At 37.2% G+C, this 20,926-nt stretch overlaps 1 protein-coding gene across 5 annotated transcripts in view; it reads left to right on the top strand.

Moving 5' to 3' along the window:
• The window catches only part of rtkna (rhotekin a), a 216,660-nt gene that overhangs the window by 194,819 nt on the left and 915 nt on the right, over positions 1–20,926 (top strand). For 4 of the 5 annotated variants that reach the window (XM_061980540.1, XM_061980541.2, XM_061980542.1 and 1 more), the window contains exons 7-11: positions 183–289; positions 4,817–4,948; positions 12,003–12,168; positions 17,393–17,497; positions 19,456–20,926. The exon at positions 19,456–20,926 is cut by the window's right edge and continues 915 nt beyond it. In XM_061980540.1, the coding sequence (XP_061836524.1) occupies positions 183–289; positions 4,817–4,948; positions 12,003–12,168; positions 17,393–17,497; positions 19,456–20,147 (1,202 nt within the window). In that variant the 3' untranslated portion in view covers positions 20,148–20,926. Of the gene's footprint in view, positions 1–182; positions 290–4,816; positions 4,949–12,002; positions 12,169–17,392; positions 17,498–17,889; positions 17,987–19,455 lie in introns of all 5 variants that reach the window. The other variant, XM_061980544.1, reaches the window with a different exon arrangement.

The raw sequence follows: 20,926 nt of genomic DNA, 5'->3' as shown, positions 1-20,926 counted from the left end.
CCTCACACACCAAATGCCCGCTGTTGTTTTTTGGCCATCTTGTAAACTTTCATTGCAGCTTTCGCACCTCCAAGCCTTGTGTTTGTCCCAATGGGGGGGCATTGTATTAATGCTGTGTGTGTGTGTGTGTGTGTGTGTGTGTGTGTGTGTGTGTGTGTGTGTGTGTGTGTGCGCGCGCGCAGAGGAGTGCTCATACTGGCTGCCCCTCTATGGAAGTGTGTGTTGCCGCCTGGCAGCCCAGCCTCACTGTATGACCAAACAGATGATGAGCGGACCTTTGAAGGTGTCGGTAAGTTGGCCTAAAATCCATAATGCAATACACCGGAACCTCCATTTACCAGCTTCATTGGTTCTCCAACAGGCTCGTGAATAGAAAAGTTTGTATAGGACAGGGGTCGGCAACCAAAAAATGTTGAAAGAGCCATATTGGACCAGAAATAGAAAAAAGTAATCTGAAAAAATTATAAGACTTGAATAAGTGTTATAATGATGTAAGTGTTTATATTAGCTATAGTAGCCTACTATCAAAATGACTTTAAAAGCCTTATATAAGTGTTATAATGAAGGCAACACGTGATGTAAGTGGCTATTTTAGCTATATTAGCCTACTATCAAAATGACTTTAAAAGCCTTATATAAGTGTTATAATGAAGACAACACATGATGTGTCTATATTAGCTATATTAGCCTACTATCAAAATTACTTTAAAAGCCTTAGACAAGTGTTATAATGAAGGCAACACATAATGTACGTGTCTATATTAGCTATATTAGCCTACTATCAAAATGACTTTAAAAGCCTTATATAAGTGTTATAATGAAGACAACACATGATGTAAGTGTCTATATTAGCTATATTAGCCTACTATCAAAATGACTTTAAAAGTCTTATATAAGTGTTAAAATGAAGACAACACATGATGTAAGTGTCTATATTAGCTATATTAGCCTACTATCAAAATGATTTTAAAAGTCTTATATAAGTGTTGTAATGAAGGCAACACATGATGTAAGTGTATATATTAGCCTACTATCAAAATGACTTTAAAAGTCTTATATAAGTGTTATAATGAAGACAACACATGATTTAAGTGTCTATATTAGCTATATTAGCCTACTATTAAAATGACTTTAAAAGCCTTATACAAGTGTTATAATGAAGACAACACATGATGTAAGTGTCTATATTAGCCTACTATCAAAATAACTTTAAAAGCCTTATATAAGTGTTATAATGAAGGCAACACATGATGTAAGTGGCTATATTTGCTATATTAGCCTACTATCAAAATGACTTTAAAAGGCTTATACAAGTGTTATAATGATGACAACACATTATGTAAGTGGCTAATTAGCTATATTAGCCTACTATCAAAATGACTTTAAAAGTATTTTGTATAAGTGTTATAATGGAGACAACACATGATGTAAGTGTCTATATTAGCTATATTAGCCTACTATCACAATTATTTTAATAGTATTTTATATAGGTGTTATAATGAAGGCAACACATGATGTAAGTGTCTATATTAGTTATATTAGCCTACTATCAAAATGTCTATGTGTCGCAGGCTGGCGCAAATCTTCGTTGACAGAACTGTTGAAATGTGATATTTACAGTATTCTCCACATTTTTACAACATTGAAAAACATTAGTAAAACTTCTCAGAGGGTGAGATAACTCCTGGAAATTACTGTCTTAGAATAGCCAATGGTGTAGATGCGTGTGTCCAAGTTTAAGGAAACGGCAGGCTGTGTTCTTCTAATGGATTTATTACAATCTCTGCAAGCTGGCTAACGTTTGCTGTGGTCTGGAACAACATGGCACACACACAACTATCAGAAATGCAGTCAATATTACATACAGATAATGTGTCATGAGAGGTGCTTATACAAATTAAATACACAGAGGACATAAGTAAAGGAAATTAAATGAGCTCAAATACACCTACAAACGAGGCATAATGATGCAATATGTACATACAGCTAGCCTAAACAGCATGTTAGCATAGATTAGCTTGCAGTCATGCAGTGACCAAATATGCCTGATTAGCACTCCATAACAAGTCAATAACATCAAGAAAGCTCACCTTTGTGCATTCATGCACAGCATAAAACGTTTGGTGGACAAAATGTGACAAAGAAAGAGTAGCATAAAACACGTCTTTCTGCGGCGTTGTTGGAGAAAGTTGTACATGTAAACAAACTGTTGAGTCACAGTCCACACAACGGTGAGTTCAAGGGCCGCTGAAATTAGTAGTACAAAACGGCGCTGCCCAAATACTCTCATCAGTGAAGCATAAACACAAACATATTAAACTGTGGGCTTTCTAACAATTAAAATGTAAGAAGGTTTGTGTCTAGTTTGTCCTCCTACAGAGACCATAATACAACAAATAATTTATATATTTTTTTCCATTCCCATACATTTGTGAAAAAGGGCTCAAGAGCCGCATGTGGCTCTCGAGCCTCGGGTTGCTGACCCCCGGTATAGTAAAATAAATGTTTCCATAAGACACAATGTAAATATGAATAATGGACAAAAGTCCATATTTTAACACTTCTAACACAATATAACGTTCTATACAGTACTGTATGTCAAACTAACATAACAAGAAGGTGATGGATCAACTGTCTCTTTATTAACAAGACAAAACAACGACAAGCTGAGCTGTGCTGTATGCGCAGCTCTCCCTTTGGTGCCCTCACAAATGGTCAGGAATCACAAAAACCCTTCAATTTAACCACTACCGTATTTTCTGGGCTATAGAGGCCGACTAGATTTTCGAAGAAAAAAATATTTTCCATATATTAGCGGCAACATATATATATAAGTTTTGAGATAAGTTATTTACACATAAGATATGTAAAAAAATTCATTGTTTTAAAATGTTTACAAATGGTGACGGTAATGGACCCACTAGCAGCGAAAGCTAGCTCTCCAATCAGCTAAACGGACTCAATAACTCCACGGTGACGTTTCGGTGAATTTACTGAGGAATTTGTGAAAGTGAAACAATACAAAAAGAATGGCATTGTAAGTTAACAATACTAACACAGACACTCGTAAACGTGTTAGCATATTAGCGAATGCTACCGACGCTAGCGTCATTATGTTACAATAGCACGTACAAATTGACATGAAAACACTCCTACATATGCCACACATGGGACGGTTTAGTAAGTAAGAATTGTTTTAGTTATATTGTAAAACTTACCAACGTTGCTTGGAGTGATGAATGAAAGATCCATGCGGGTAGTAACGCTATGGATGGCTAGAAGACCGAATGGCACTTGTACTTCCGGTTCAAAGCTCAGTCTAAACAGAAGGGTAATGCAACACTACAGGACCTGCATTGAGAGAACTCGTTTAAAAGATGGCGCCGCAGCGCAAACCGTAACACACCCATTCAGTTTATTTGCTTGTTTTTTGAAAAAAAAAAAAACTGTTTGCATCATGGTCGTCAGCGAAGAAAAAGCCATGAATTAGTCGCACCGTTTTATAAGCAGCGAGGTTTAAAGCGTAGGAAAAAAGAAGCGGCTTATTGTCCGAAATTGACAGTACATTGTTATAGTAACAAACATTTAAAAAAGTGACATCCACTTACATTAACATGGGCAAAGAAGAAGCTGACAAGAAAGGAGCAGACAGAGGGAGAGAAGGGAACCTACGTCATCATGACATCAAGTCTATTTGAGCATCGCAGTTAATGTTGTAGAGAATAATGTACTTTAAATTCAGCATATTTACCCTCAGTGCAATCCTCATTTCAAGCTTGTCCTGTCGAGGTACCCCAAGGGTCCATCTTAGGCCCCATTTTATTTTTCTATTAAAGATTTTCCGTCCTATAATCCTCAGTGACAGGGGTGTCCAAAGTGCGTCCCTTAGTTATGTTTTTAAGGACCCGCCAGCACCATTGTCAGCATTTTGATATTAACTTTTTCAGGTACACACCTCAAAGTGATATTATGTTACATAATAGCATGCTAACATTAGCAATCTAATTTAGCAGGCATAGTTTCGGTATTTTCACTAATGCTAAAGTAAAGTTAAAGTACCCATGATTGTCACACACACACTAGGTGTGGCGAAATTATTCTCTGCATTTGACCCATCACCCTTGATCACCCCCTGGGAGGTGAGGGGAGCAGTGAGCAGCAGCGGTGGCCGCGCCCGGGAATAATTTTTGATGATTTAACCCCCAATTCCAACCCTTGATGCTGAGTGCCAAGCAGGGAGGTAATGGGTCCCATTTTTATAGTCTTTGGTATGACTCGGCCGGGGTTTGAGCTCACAACCTACTGATCTGGTTTAACTGTTGTAAAATAAAAATATGGCTTCATAGTTGCCAACATTGAAAGTCAATTGTTGTATTTGTGAAAATAGGGGGCAGATATTATAAATTTTTAACTTCTTTCTGCTCCTTTTCATTCATATTTTACTTTAATGTTATGTTGATTGATTTATTTTTCTCATAAATAAATTAATAGCTCTGAAGCATATTGTTAGCATGCTAGCTTTTTAGCTCATTTTGCTCATATTTTGTGTTACTTGACGCTATCTGGCGAGCGTGCTAACTGCTAGCATTTCAGTTTGACATTGGCTCTTCAGTATTTCTACTGACATTTACTTTTCTAGTTATAAAAAAATACATATCGATTCTACTGGTTTTGAGGTGACAACTGCCAAAATAGCCCCCACATCCTTTGTTTCTTCAGTCTGTTTGAACAACTTTTTGCCACCGGTTCTTGTCTTTTCTCCGCCATTTTCCTTGGCGTTGCTCGGCTGACCTCTTTCCCTACTATGCCCCGGCAGCAGTTGGGAGGTGAGCGCCACAGCTGGACTAACGTGCACGGCGTCCTGAAAGGAAGCAGCCTGTGCTGCTACCAACGACCAGAAGACGTGGAGAACAACGTTGACCCAGCCTTCACTATCGCCATCAACAAGGTCGGAAACAAAAGTTCCTATTTAAAACAAAAAAAAACAACAACACCTTTTTGAAGGTTGATTATTATTATAGTAGATAGATAGATAGATAGATAGATAGGTCTTTATTGTCATTGCACAAGTACAACGAAACTTTGTTTTCAGCACAAACCCGTTCAAGATTAGACAAACAAACAGTGTACAGGGTTACAGAACAGGAACGCTGATGGGTCGCCACAAGGCGCCTCGTAAAAGATGGGGAAAAAGGTAAACGTTGGGGAAGGATGAGTAAAAAAATACAATCTAGACTGGGCTCCTAAGGGGCCCCCGTCTGGAGTGGAAAAAAACCTCCATAGCAAAGCACATATACATATTACAACGTACATCTCGATATCTAGCAACAGAGGGAAGGGAGTGCGGGGTCATGGTGGTAGGCCGCAGCTCTCAGGCACTGACCATCCTTCCATCACCTCTATGGGATGATGTTGATGACTAAAAAAAAAGAACAAAAACACGTTTATGTGACCTATTGAGCTCATCATCATAAGTCAGTGGTGTGCCAGAGAGTTGCGATAGCCGATCAGATCACAAGTTTGTTGACAGTAGCCCATCTAGGTAGCCGTACGTTGAGCGTGACTGTGATTCGATACTCACTTGTCACTCCCAAATATCCGATCAAAAGTTGTGATTTATGAAAGTAGAAAGTGGCACCGGAGCCATACCCGGCCAACGGAGAAATCAGTGGTCACTTTTTTAACCAACAAAGAAGCAGAACAAAACGTTGATTAGGTGGCATATATATATTTGCAAGGGCATTTAAAGAAGAGACTAGATCTTGTGAGACGAGGTCGGCCGACCCCGGAAACTTCCACCTACCTAATCAACTAGGAGCGGTACCAACGGCTTTACAAATTGTGAATTCAGATATATTTTTTCCACTTTCAATATGTTTTTTACAATTATTTTAGTTTTGACAGTACCACGTCCGATGCGGGTTTATCGATTTTTAAATGCGCCAAAAAATAGCTCGTTTTGTACACGAGTTACACATTGAGGTGAGTTTCTGTGTAGCATTCTTCAAGCCGTGGTCATGTGGCGACATCAATGATGGTATTTTGAGAGGTAATTATTGAAGTCGGACATCACTGAAGGCCTAGGTGGGAAACGCACGTATGGCGTCACATTAGTGCCAAACTTCCAAGCGCATAAAAACTGTTATCGCTGGTAGCGCGCGCGACACCCTTTTGCGCGCGCGACACCCTTTTGCGCGTGCGCGGTGCCTTTCTGCGCGCGCGCGACGCCTTTCTGCGCGCGCGCGACGCCTTTCTGCGCGCGCGCGACGCCTTTCTGCGCGCGCGCGACGCCTTTCTGCGCGCTCTCTGTGTACTCCTGGCATCTCTCCTCGCGCTGTCATGTTTCTTTTTGGCACTTTGGGGGCGGGTATGCTTAGACGGCCCCTTCTTTCTGATTGGTCAGGCGAAAAATGCTGAAAAATGCTCAGAGCCAATCAGAAGTATAGCAGGGCGGATCATCGTCAATATGTATCAAGATTTATGGAGGAAGAAGTGGATAAAAAAATGTCATGTGCTGATGAAGGTTATTTCATACCACATAAACACAATACAGGGTAATACAAAATGTGACCCAAATAAATAATAAGACAACAAACACCATAATCACATCTTTCAGCCAGAACTGGTCCACCAGCAATAACATCCAACCATAACATTATTTTATATTTTCACTTCTTCTTGAACATTTGTTTTCTAATTTATGGAATTTCTTTTGATTCAGCCATAAAATTAATGAAATAATCTTTGAATTTTGTTTTTAAAATGTTAAAAATAGCTTTTAATAATGTATTCTGAAACAGTTTAAAATAATCAGAGAACTGACTAACACTAACTACCGTATTTTCCGCACCATAAGGCGCCCTGGGTTATAAGCCGCGCCTTCAATGAACGGCATATTTCAAAACTTTGTCCACCTGTAAGCCGCCCCGTGTTGTAAGCCGCATCTAACTGCGCTAAAGGAATGTCAAAAAAACAGTCAGATAGGTCAGTCAAACTTTAATAATATATTAAAAACCAGCGTGATGTGGGCGCGCATGGAGTCGTATATCAACATAGACGGAGCTGCGTGAAAAAAGCCACCCGGCCTCTTCGCGTAAACTTACCTTAACCACTCGCTCATCTTTTCTTCATTCATCCATCCCTTCGAGTTAGCTTTTATGATGACGCCGGCTGGAAAGGTCTCTTTTGGCAAGGTCTTCCTTTTGAATATCACCATGGGTGGAAGTTTCTGGCCATTAGCATGGCAAGCTAGAACCACAGTGAAGGATGACTTCTCATTCCCTGTGGTGCGAATATTCACCGTACGTGCTCCCGTTGTATCCACAGTGCGGTTCACAGGAATATCAAAAGTCAGTGGAACCTCGTCCATGTTGATAATGTTCTCTGGCCGGATCTTTTTTTCAGCTATCTTGTTTTTACAATATGCACGGAAAGTAGCCAGCTTTTCTTGAAAGTCTTTAGGCAGTTGCTGTGAAATAGTAGTCCGTGTGCGGATGGAGAGATTGCGTCTTTTCATGAACCGGAAACCTGTCGCCATTTTGTGGTCTTTACAGATGTAAACACACAAAGGAAATGAAACGTAATATCCGCGCGCTTCTTCTTCTTCTACGCGGGCGGGTGGTTGCTTACAGTAGAAGAAGAAGCGCTTCCTGTTCTATGGGGGCGGGTGCTTACCTTGGCGGTTGCTTGCGTAGAAGAAGAAGCACTTCCTCTTCTACGGGGAAAAAAGATGGCGGCTGTTTACCGTAGTTGCGAGACCGAAACTTTATGAAAATGAATCTTAATATTAATCCATATATAAAGCGCACCGGGTTATAAGCCGCACTGTCAGCTTTTGAGTAAATTTGTGGTTTTTAGGTGCGGCTAATAGTGCGGAAAATACGGTACACAACTATGTTGCACAATTAAGTAATTTTTTTTTAAAGCCAAAGAGGTCATTTCAACAGGTACAGCATCCTATGTCATATCTACATGTAATACGATTTGTAACAAGGCAAACCGTTTGTAAATTGGTCGAAAATCGAGCAAGTTATGGTAATTTAATTAGTACATGTACCATTGACATCAATGTAATGATTGAGGCTAGCTGTCCGAGGTAAAATGGCTACAACGTTGCTACACTGGAGAATGATTGGTCATATGAAAAATGCTCACAACCAATCAGAAAGGAGGGGCCGTCTAAGCATACCCGCCCCCAAAGTGCCAAAAAGAAACATGACAGTGCGAGGAGAGATGCCAGGAGAGAGATGCCAGGAGTACACAGAGAGTGCGCAGAAAGGCACCGCGCGCGCAAAAAGGCACCACGCGCGCACAAAAGGGTGTCGCGCGCGCGCGCACGAAGTGGAGAATCAGCGCGCGATAACAGTATGCGCTCGGATTTTTGGCACTAATGTGACGCCATACGCACGGCCCGCCACTGTCATTAGTCATTTTATTTCTTGGTTTATTCTAATCATGCGGGCATTGTCATTCTTTCTGTTGTGACTCATGCAGCCTTTTTCTGTCCACAGCTGACAGTTAAGTCAATCATTTGTCAGCTTGTCTGCAGTCTCAGTAGGAGATGCTGAAAGCAACACCGCCACCTAGTGTTGGAAAATATAAGGGTTTTTTGTTGCATATTTCCAGAAGAGCGGCACCTTTCACATTTGAACCCAGTAACGGGGAATCTCTCCACTAAAAAAAATTGCAGAAAGTTCCGATTAATTGAAACTGTTATTGGTGCTTTTGAACAAAAAAGTACAAAAGGTCTACTGCAATTTTTAATGTGATTTATTTTGTACTCTCATAAAAACCAGAAAGCTTCAAATAATTATGTCAACATACACCACAAAACATATTTTACCTGTGAATACTTTCCATATGCACTTGACCTTTATGCGGAACCGGATGGTACTTTTCCTCTTTGGTCCGGAGGACACGACCTCCACAGTTTTCAAAAACAATTTGAAATGGGGACTCGTCAGACCACAGAACACTTTTACACTTTGCATCAGTCCATCTTAGATGAGCTTGGGCCCAGTGGCGTTTCTGGGTGTTGTTGATGAATGGCTTTTGCTTTGCATAGTACAGTTTTAACTTGCACTTACAGATGTAGTGACCAACTGTAGTTACTGACCGTGGTTTTCTGAAGTGTTCCTGAGCCCATGTGGTGATATCCTTTACACACTTATGTCGCTTTTTGATGCAGTACCGCCTGCGGGATCAACGGTCATGGGCATTCAATGTTGGTTTTCAGCCTTGCCGCTAACGTGCAATGATTTCTCCAGATTCTGTGAACCTTTAAATGATTTTACGGACCGTAGATGGTGAAATCCCTAAATTCCTTGCAATAGCTCGTTGAGAAATGTTAAACTGTTGGACAATTTGCTCACGCATTTGTTCACAAAGTGGTGACCCTCGCCCCATCCTTGTTTGTGAATGACTGAGCATTTCATGGAAGCTGCTTTTATACCCAATCATGGCACCCACCTGTTCCCAATTAGCCTGTTCACCAGTGGGATGTTCCAAATAGGTGTTTAATGAGCATTTCTCAACTTTCTCAACTGTCTTTTTTGCCACTTGTGCCAGCTTTTTTTAAACACGTTGCAGGCATCAAATTCCAAATGAGATAATATTTGCAAAAAAATAACAAAGTTTACCAGTTCGAACGTTCAGTATCTTGTCTTTGCAGTCTATTCAATTGAATATAGGTTGAAAATGATTTTCAAATCATTGTATTCTGTTTTTATTTACCATTTACACAACGTGCCAACTTCACTGGTTTTGTGGTTTGTATTTAAAATGCATGAAATACAATAAAATGCCAATTGATTTAGAGTTACATTATCTTTTATACCTGCTGTTTCAACTTTTACACACACATTTTTAACACGGTTTTACTAAAACATATATTGTGAAAATGAAAGTAATTTGCATCAACGGACTGACTGTTCATACTGATTTTTCTTACCTTATCTCTTTCAAATTTGCCAAAGTTCCTCTTCAAAAATCAGGTGTCTCCCGTTTCTTTTTGTGGCAACCTTGCAGGGTCACTGCACAGCCCTCTAATAAGTCACTTACTGCCCCCATGTGGATTATACGGGTAATGCATGCATCTGATCTGATACTAAGGCTAAATTACACTGATGATATAGAGCAGGGGTGTCAAACTCATTTTCATTGAGGGCCGCATCACAGTAATGGCTGCTTTCAGAGGGCCTCTTTTTTAAAAGGAATTTACTTTATGCATGCGGGTAATAACCTGTGATTAATCATGATTAATCGAAATGCATATGCATTTGATTATTAGATTTATTTTTTTATGTATAACTTGCTTTAAAATCACAAATAAAGGTGACAAGCAGATATTTCACTATTTGTTTTTATCTCACAAAAATAGTTTTGCAATACAGTATATAATAATATACTTGGCATGATCAGATAATATTAAAGTTTAAAATATGCATCTTTTTTTTTTCTGTCAAAATTAAAAGAACAAATGCATTTAGTAAAAAAAAAAAAAAAAGTATTTTATTGAAATCCACTTTTTCCCAGCCTTTCGCGGGCCACATAGAATGATGTGGCGGGCCAGAACTGGCCCCCGGGCCTTGAGTTTGACACCTGTGATGTAGAGGGCTCAAATACTAATGTAATCTGACTTTTTTTGTTTTACTACAACGGAACTACTGTACATTAGCAGATACATTATATAAACAAATATGAAACCAGTATTCACAAAATTAATAATTAGTGAAGTACAGTACATAATAAAAACTAGGGGTGTCGAAAGAAACTATTTTCAAATTAATCACAATTCTCATTTGTAACCATTTTTAATCTATTAAAAAATAAATAAAATTGATTAAAATATTATATACATACAGTATATGTGTATATATATATATATATATACACACACATGTATACATACATATGTATATATATATATATATATATATATACATACACACACATACACATGTATAATTACATACATACATATGTACACATACATACATATACACGCACTCACACACACACATATATATTTATATATATGTGTGTGTACTGTGTGTATATATATATATATGTGTGTGTATATATGTGTGTTTATATATATGTATGTATATATATATATATATATATATATATATATATATATATATATTCATTCATATACATACATATATATATATATATATATATATATATATATATATATATATATATATATATATATATATACACACATACTAGGGTTGTATGGTATACCCGTTTTAGTATAGTACCGCGATACTAATGAATCATATTCGGTACTATACCGCCTCTAAAAAGTACCGGTCATTGGTGGATCTATATCTAACATCCACTGTAATGATACCAAGGAGTGTAATTAGTCGATACTACTATGATTACATCGACATTTTTTAGCATCACAAAATCTTTTTTTTTTTTTTTTTTTAGTTTATATTATGTTTATAAACTCAGGAAATATGTCCCGGACACATGAGGATTTTGAATATGTATGATCGATACCTAAATTTGTGGTGTCATCCAAAACTAATGTTAATGATCAAACAACAGAAGAATAAGTGATTATTACATTTTAACAGAAGTGTAGATAGAACATATTAAAAGAGAAAGTAAGCAGATATTAACAGTAAATGAACAAGTAGATTAATCATTAATTTTCTACCACTTGTCCTTACGAATTTTGACAAAATAATAGAATGATAAATGACACAATATGTTACTGCATATGTCAGCAGACTAATTAGGAGCATTTGTTTGTTTACTTACTACTAAAAGACAAGTTGTCTTGTACGTTCACTATTTTATTTAAGGACAAACTTGCAATAAGAAACATATGTTTAATGTACCCTAAGATTTTTTGTTAAAATAAAGCCAATAATGACATTTTTTGTGGTCCCCTTTATATATGAAAAGTATCGAAATACATTTTGGTATCGGGACATCACTAGTACTTTGTGTGGATGATTATTGTTTTTTTTTTATTATTTCAGGAGACTAGGATATGCGTGACGGAAAAGGACGCTCAGGGCAAAGCTCAGAACGTTTGCGTCAGTAACCAGTATGGAGGTGAAGAGGTCACGCACACACTGACCACAGGCGATGGAGAGGAAACACACAGATGGATGGAGGCCTTCTGGCAACACTTCTATGACATGAGTAAGTCTCTAACACCTGTATCACTTTTCTTGCCTAAAAACCTTTGTCTTCGTCGTCGTCAACGACCGATACTCAAATAGCACGATATTTGATCAAAGTTGACTAAAACAATGACGAAACTCATTGACAAGGAATAGAAACGAGACAAAAATGTAATTCAGTGTGGACAAATGGGGCAAATTACACTATATTGCCAAAAGTATAGTTAAGAGGGCAGGAGTATATTGACAGCTAGAATTCACCAAGTCAAGTATTTAATATATATATATATATATATATATATATATATATATATATATATATATATATATATATATATATATATATGTATATATATATATCCTGAAAATATGCAAACAAAACTGTGTTTAGATAATTGATACTTCAAACTTGCATGAATAAATATTAAGGAATATAACATAACTTGGCTTCTGAGAGCTTCAAAATGTAATGAATAAAATGCTAAAGTTGTTGATAAACAAGCAATTATTTTAATAATTAAATATGGTAATTTTAAATGAATTATTATGATGATTTAAAATTAATTATTTCAAATGTGTTTATTTTAATGTATAATTCTATGGCTGGATGTAATAAGGAGTCAGAAAAAATACAAATAAAAATACAATTAATTTTGATGTTTTTAGCAAAATATAGTAAAAATGTATTTAGTTATTTAAAAAAAAAAAATAAATATATTTATTTTTAGGTAAGATAAACATAATAATACAATGTGTCTCTAGTCTGGATGATTTAGTTCTTGTCACCCTGTTGTCCTCCCGTCGTGAAAAAAGGCTGTCCTCACTCACGTCCTCATGGAGCTGGAGGGGGCGTGGCCTCCAGCTCCGGCTGAAAATCGGGAGATTTTCGGGAGAATATTTGTCCCGGGAGGTTTTCGGGAGAGGCGCTGAATTTCGGGAGTCTCCCGGAAAATTCGGGAGGGTTGGCAAGTATGCCCTATTGTCGTCGCCATGTCGTGTCATTTCTGGTTTTACGAGCAGAGGAGCATGTTCGGCAGCGCACAATCACGGAGTACTTACAAGCAGACACAGTGTGTAGACAGAAAAGGGAGAACGGACGCATTTTGAAGATAAAGATGAAGTTATAACACTGAAACGCCCTCAGGAAGAGGTACTTTAAGACATGGCTAGCTAGCTAGCGGTTATAGTCCAGCCGCTATTTTTTTGAAGTGAGTATTTTACAAGTATCATCCCTGCAGGACGAGGAATAGCTAAACATTCTTCACTACACACCGTAGCTCACCGGCATCACAATGTAAACAAACACCATTGGTAGATCTACATCTGACATCCACTGTAATGATACCAAGTACAGGAGCGTATCTAGTCGATACTACTATGATTACATCGATATTTTTGGGCATCACAACATCTTCTTTCTTTTTTTTTTTTAATATTATGTTTATAAAGTCAGGAAATATGTCCCTGGTCATTGAAGATGACCAATGTATGATCCTGTAACTACTTGGTATCTGATTGATACCAAAATTTGTGGTATCATCCAAAACTAATGTTAAGTATCAAACAACAGAAGAATAAGTGATTATTACATTTTAACAGAAGTGTATATAGAACATGTTAAAAAAGAAAGTAAGTAGATATGAACAGTAAATGAACAAGTAAATTAATAATACATTACAGTTTGTCCCTCATAATATAGACAAAATAATAGAATGATAAATGACACAATATGTTACTGCATATGTCAGCAGACTATTTAGGAGCCTTTGTTTGTTTACTTTCTACTAAAAGACAAGTTGTCTAGTATGTTCACTATTTTATTTAAGGACAAACTTGCAACAATAAACATATGTTTAATGTACCCTAAGATTTTTTGTTAAAATAAAGCCAATAATAAAACATTTTGTTGTCCTCTTTATTTAGAAAAGTATCGAATTGTATCGAAATACATTTTGGTATCGGGACAACACTAATAGGGAGTGATCTTTTTTACACAGTTCAATCACTAATTTGAGAAAATAAAATCGGGCCTATGGGGCGTAACATAGTTGACCCAGTTTTCCTAGTATGAAGTGAATTTCTCCCAATTTATAATCATTATTAATTAATTTTTAATTATTATTATTTTTTTGGTTTGTTTTGTTTTTTCCTGTTGTTGTTTTTTTGAGTAAAGGGGTAGCATAGTTGGGATATAAACAAAATAATATTATTTTGACATTTAGGGCAGACAATAGATGCATGATGTATGCAAATATGATCTATTGGATAGGGATGTCTGATGCTGGATGTAAAATTACAACCAAAAAATAGTTTTTTTGTTTTAAATTAACTAAAAAAAATCACATGTACTCTGAGCTCATGTTTGAGCTTCATGGCAAAGACTGTGAATACTTATGTACATGTGATTTTTTTATTTTTTTATTTTTTTTCTAATACATTTGCAAAAATAAAAAAATCACATTGTCATTATGGGGTATTGTGTGTAGAATTTTGAGGACAACTATGAATTAATTCCATTTTTGGTATAAAACTGTAACAAAATAAAATGTGTAAAAAGTGAAGCGCTGTGAATACTTTCCAGACACACTGTGTGGACGCACTTGACTTTTGTGGCGGTAGACAACAAGACACGCTACCTGTGACTTCATTTTCTTCAGTAAAAACATAACCGACTTGAAGCGCCGTCTGCAGGCTAATTATCTTCGCAACAGTTAGTAGGCCGAAGCTAATATTTGGAAATGAATCATAGTGTACTGAATTACTGTTACTATTAAAGATGGTAGAGCAGGAGCAAGACAGCCTACTCTACCACTAAATTTTTTTTTAGTTTTGAAGACACTCTTTTTTTCCACTGAGGGCCCTAGACCAGGGGTCGGCAACCTTTACCAGTCAAAGAGCCATTTTGACCAGTTTCACAAATTAAAGAAAACAATGGGAGCCACAAAATTCTTTTGAAATTTAAAATGAAATAACACTGCATACAAAGTTTTTTTTCTTGCTTTGTGCTATGTATAAACCAAGGGTCTCAGACACGCGGCCCACACCTTAATATGAAAATTGGATGTTGGTGCGGCCAGCGTGTTTTATATGAATGGCGCGTGACAGCGTCATACTTGTCAACCCTCCCGATTTTTCCGGCAGACTATGATTGTCAAGGCAACTGTTCTCTCGAACTTGCCGTGATGGTACAGCATTTAGCGCCCACTAAAATCAGCGTGCCGGCCCAGCCACACGTTGTATGGGGCTTCTGCTTGCACACGTAAGTGACAGCAAGGCATACTTGGTCAACAACCACACAGGTTACACTGACGGTGGCTGTATAAAAAACTTTAACACTCTTACTAATAATGCGCCACACTGTGAACCCACATCAAACAAGAATAACAAACACATTTCGGGAGAACATCCGCACCGTAACACAACATAAACACAACAGAACAAATACCCAGAATCCCATGCAGCCCTAACTCTTCACCTCAACCGACGCACAGAGTGGGGGTTGATGTGTGAGGGAGCAGGGTTGGGGCGGGGTTTGGTGGTAGCAGGGGTGTATAATGTAGCCCGGAAGAGTCAGGGCTGCATGGGATTCTGGGTATTTGTTCTGTTGTGTTTATGTTGTGTTAAGGTGCAGATGTACTCCCGAAATGTGTTTGTCATTCTTGTTTGATGTGGGTTCACAGTGTGGCGCATTATTAGTAAGAGTGTTAAAGTTTTTTATACAGCCACCGTCAGTGTAACCTGTGAGCCGCATCAGACTGGTCAAAGAGCCGCATGCGGCTCCGGAGCCGCGGGTTGCCGACCCCTGCCCTAGACTGACAAATCAAAGGATGCGGGGCCATTTTGGAAGTTTTTCAACTTCAAAACCAGTGTAATGTATGACGTTTTTTTCAAAGAACTAAAAAATGCAATTTTAGTAGAAATTTTATGTGAATGCGGAAGATCCAAAGCCGAGTTGAAATGCTGACAGTTAGCACTCTGGCCGGATAGCGTCAAGTAACAAAACATACGAGCAAAATATATACCAAATAATATACCAAAACATATGACACTATACCTGCAAAATTACATTTAAAAAAAGCTAGCTTGCTAATGCCAGCATGCTAAAATTCTAACTAATATGGGCCAAGTACCAAAACGTATCAATCTGAGGTATGTACCTGAACATTTTCTTTAAAATGCTAGCATGTTGACGTTAGCATGCAGCAAGTACCAAAATATGACTGAGGTGTATACCAACAAAATTGGCTAACAGCGTTAAATATTTTGGAACTTGACGACTTATATCTAAATTGGTGTAATTGTAAAATTTGCAAAAAAGCTAGCAAGCTAATTTTAGAATGCTAACAATTGTCCAGCTGGCTGTTAAAAAATTAGCTTTGTCCATCTTAAAGATTCATTCATGTTCCAACACGTTAAGAGTATTTGTGAACTGTAGAGAGCGCTACCTCTTGTTGATAAATCAAAGGCGATGAGAGACCATCATCACACTTCAACATCTCTAACATGTAAACGCTGCCTCTTTGCTAGGCCGGCGTCGCAAAAATATGTTCTTAACTGCCTTACCCTGGATAAATAAATGTTAAATAAATGCGTAAATATGTACATTTAAACTAGGAAGTGAGGACAGGGGTACTGTATGTTGCTAAATGTTTATGCACTACATTACCCAGAAGGCCGAGCGCTGTAGGTCTGAGCTGTCTGGGAGGATGACAATTGTGCCGTTTTGAGCCATAAATAGTTGATTTATTGTTACATGTTGTTCCTGTATGGCCTGCACTAGAAACAAACTTAAGTTTTGTTTAGACCATGTGTACCACTAGTGGTACACGCAGGCTCCATCTAAAGAATCGCTTAATTAAATATTCAAACACAGTGTTGCTGTTCAAACTGTGTGTAATGTTACTGTAGATAAACATATTAAATATACTTGGTAAATAAAACCTCTTCCTTGTTTTTAATGAATACTTAGGCCTAATGCGCTACTGTATTTTTTATGTTGGTCATTATGGTGGTACTTGGTGGAGTTTTTGCTGAGGTGGTACTTGGTAAAAAAAAAAGGAAAAAAAAGTTTGAGAACCACTGGATTGGACAGTTGACGAGCGTGTTTGAGCGCCGCTCAGAGACAAATTGGCCATGGCGACTTCCTGGGGGGAAAGGCATGTCTTCCATAGCCAACCCACAGGGGGCGCCACTCTGCTCCAGAAGTTGTCTCATAAAAGATTGTCTCCACTTTGACCCTGCAGGCCAGTGGAAGCAGTGCTGTGACGACTTGATGAAAATTGACCAGCCGTCGCCGCGAAAACCAGCCCCTGTCACACCCAAGCAGGGCTCCCTTTACCACGAAATGGGTAAAATGTTTACCTTTTTTTTCTTTTTTTTCAACTCACTCATCCATTTTCTGCCGCTCTTGCCTCTCTCGGGGTCAGGAGGGAAACGAGATGTAATATATTTCTTGTGTGTTGCACGTGAGTGTGCATGATGCTCCATCTATCAGAGTGTGATCTCACAAACTGACTATCTTCTCTTTTCTGCACTGATAGATTTGACGTGATGATTCTCACTCTCTTTTCTCTTTCCAATCTTCCTCGTGTGCTCCTCACTCCTCCGTTACGTCTCGTGCACCTTCCATTTGACCCTGCCAACAACACTCCACTCATCTATCCTTCAACGCTTGAAAAACTTGCACCTCGTGCACCTCTTTTGTGTCTGTGCCCTCCTCCCTTCCTAACGCCGCCGGCAGCCCCTCTTGCCGCTCCCTCCTGTGAGGGTCTCCTACTGCAGGACAATGCTGTGTCTGCTGAGATTCGTGCTCTTCTCTCCTCCTATTACAACGACAGGTGAAGTAACAGGAGCCCAGAGCAGCCTGAATGTAGCCATTAGGTCCCTATGCTCAGCAACAACAAACACATCAATTAACAGGAAAATAAACAGCTACCTTAATTTTCAAATATATAGTATACTATTTATTTTCTTAATGTATTATTTTTTGTATTAATTATTTTTGATTTAATTAATTAATTTTCTTAATGTATCCTTATTTTTTAATACGATATTTTTATTTTTTTATTTTATTCATATTTAATTATATTAAAAACACGTATATGTATATGTAATTTATAATTAATTTTCTTGATTCATTCTTATTTTTTTATTAATTGTTTAGAATTTTTTTATTCATATTTAATTACATTAAAACATGTATGTATATAGACTTATATACATATTATATTATATATATATACTTTATAATTTTTTTCTGGATTTTTTAACTTTTAATTAATTTAAAAAAATTGTTTTTATTAATATTTAATTATATTGCATATATATATATATTTGTTTTTATTTATAATTACTTTTCTTAATGTATTCTTAATTGTCAATTATTTTTATTTTATTCATATTTAATTATATTTAAAATATATTTATACACATATATCATTTAGAATACATTTTCTTGATTTGTTCTCATTTTTATTATTATTATTAATAAATTACTTTTTCATATTTAATTATATTAAAACATATATATACAACAAACACACACATATAATGTATAATTTATTTTCTTGATTTATTTTAATTTTAACATTTTTTATTTTATTTATATTTATTTATATATAATATATATATGTTCGTTTTTATTTATTTATTTTCTTAATGTATTCTTATTTTTTATTCTTTTTGTTTTTTGATTTTATTCATATTTAATTATACTAAAACATATATGTATATATATCATTTATAACTTATTTTCTTGATTTATTCTTATTTTTTTATTAATCATTTTCTTAATTTTTCTATTTTATTCGTATTTAATTATATTAAAACATATTTAAATATATATATACACACACATACAATGTATAATTTATTTTCTTGATTTATTTTCAAATTTTAATACATTATTTTAATGTTTTTATTTTATTCATGTTTAATTATATATATATATATATATATAATATATATATATATATATATATATATATATATATATATACACATATATATTTGTATTATAAATGTTCTTAATGTATTCTTATTTTTGTTTTATTCACATTTCATTATATTATAAATTATATATAATGTTTTATTTATTTTCTTGATTAATTCTTATTTTTTTATTTAATTATTGTTTTTATTTATTTATTTTTTTTATTCATATTTCATTATATCTATTTTAAGAATTTCCACGCAAACAATATGTTTAAAATATGTATTTTTTTATGTTTTGTCCAATTAGCCAACTGTCCAGGATGTGAATTATTGTCTGAAGTAGTTAGTTGTGTTCCTGCGTTGTGTCGTGCAGTTATTGAGTCTTCGGATGAGTTGGGCAGCAGCGTGTCGGACATGTTTGCTCGGAGGATGCAGGAGTTGGAGCTGCGCAGCCAGTGGGGCGCGTCCCCCACCTGGATGTCCCTGTTTGAGGAGAACCACGGCAGGAGCGCCGCCCACCCTCGCCCGTGCACCCCCCGGCTGGCCGGCCACAGCCCGCTCGACCCTCGCCGCCTCACCCGCAGCCCCGCCAGCCCCCAGCGAGGTCTCCTGTCCTCGGACGCCAGCCTGACGTCGGACAGCGACAGCCACTGCAGCACCAGTCCCTGCTCCCGCCATCACGGCTGGCCCGAGCTCCCGCCCAGCTTCTCCCTCCTGACGTCCTCCTCGCCTTCCCGCCTGAGGCCTCGCACGCTGTCCCTAGACGCTAAACTGAGTACGCTGCGGGGGAGGGGCTACGCAGGGGGCGGGGCCTTCCACTGCACCTGCCAGCCCGCCGCCGCCCCCGCCGCCTCCTCGCGGTCGCCGCTGTCCCAGCGCAGCACGCAGACCACGCTGTCCTGCTCCAGCTCCACGTCCAGCAGCAGCTCCAGCAACAGCGAGGGAGGACACAGTCCCGAGTCTTCGGAGTGCGCCGCCTTCTCTCGGCCCTCGCCGGCCCGCCGCAGCCTTAGGAACCTCAGGGCCAGACTGGACCCTCGCAACTGGCTCCAAAGTCAGGTGTGACCTCCCGAGTGGGCTCGTCCATGATCATGTGACTCCTGGGGTGTTTATAGGACAAGACCAGACTGGTGACAATCACTATGATTATGACTATGATTGTGATAACGATTATGATTATGACTATGATCATGATTACGATTATGATCATTACTATGATCATGATCTTTAATATGATCACGATTATAGTCATGATCATTATTATGATTGTGATCATGATTATGACTGATTGTTTTTTATAATCATGATGATGATCATGATTTTATAATCGTGATTATTATTGTTGTGATTACGATTATGATCATGACTATGATTATGACTATGGTCATGATTATATCATGAATATGATCATGATCACGATTATGGTCATGATCATTATTATGATTATGATTGTGATCATGATTATGATTGTGATCATGATTATGACTGATAATTTGTATAATCATTATGATCGTGATTTTACAATCGTTATTATAGTTGTGATTATGATTGTGATTATGACTATGATAATTTTTATAATCATGATTATGATCGTGATTTTACAATCGTGATTATGACTATGGTTGTGATTATGATTGTGATGATCATGATTATATCAAGAATATGATCACAGTTATGGTCATGATCATTATTTTGATTGCAATCATGGTTATGATTGTGATCATGATTACGACTATGATCGTTTTTATAATCATGATTATGATCGTGGTTTTCCAATCGTGATTATGATGATCATGATCGCGATTATGATTATGATCACGATTATGATCATGACTGTGATTATG

Source organism: Nerophis lumbriciformis, linkage group LG20 (assembly GCF_033978685.3).
Source record: "Nerophis lumbriciformis linkage group LG20, RoL_Nlum_v2.1, whole genome shotgun sequence".
Lineage (NCBI taxonomy): Eukaryota > Metazoa > Chordata > Actinopteri > Syngnathiformes > Syngnathidae > Nerophis > Nerophis lumbriciformis.
This window is presented reverse-complemented; position numbering and strand designations above follow the sequence as displayed.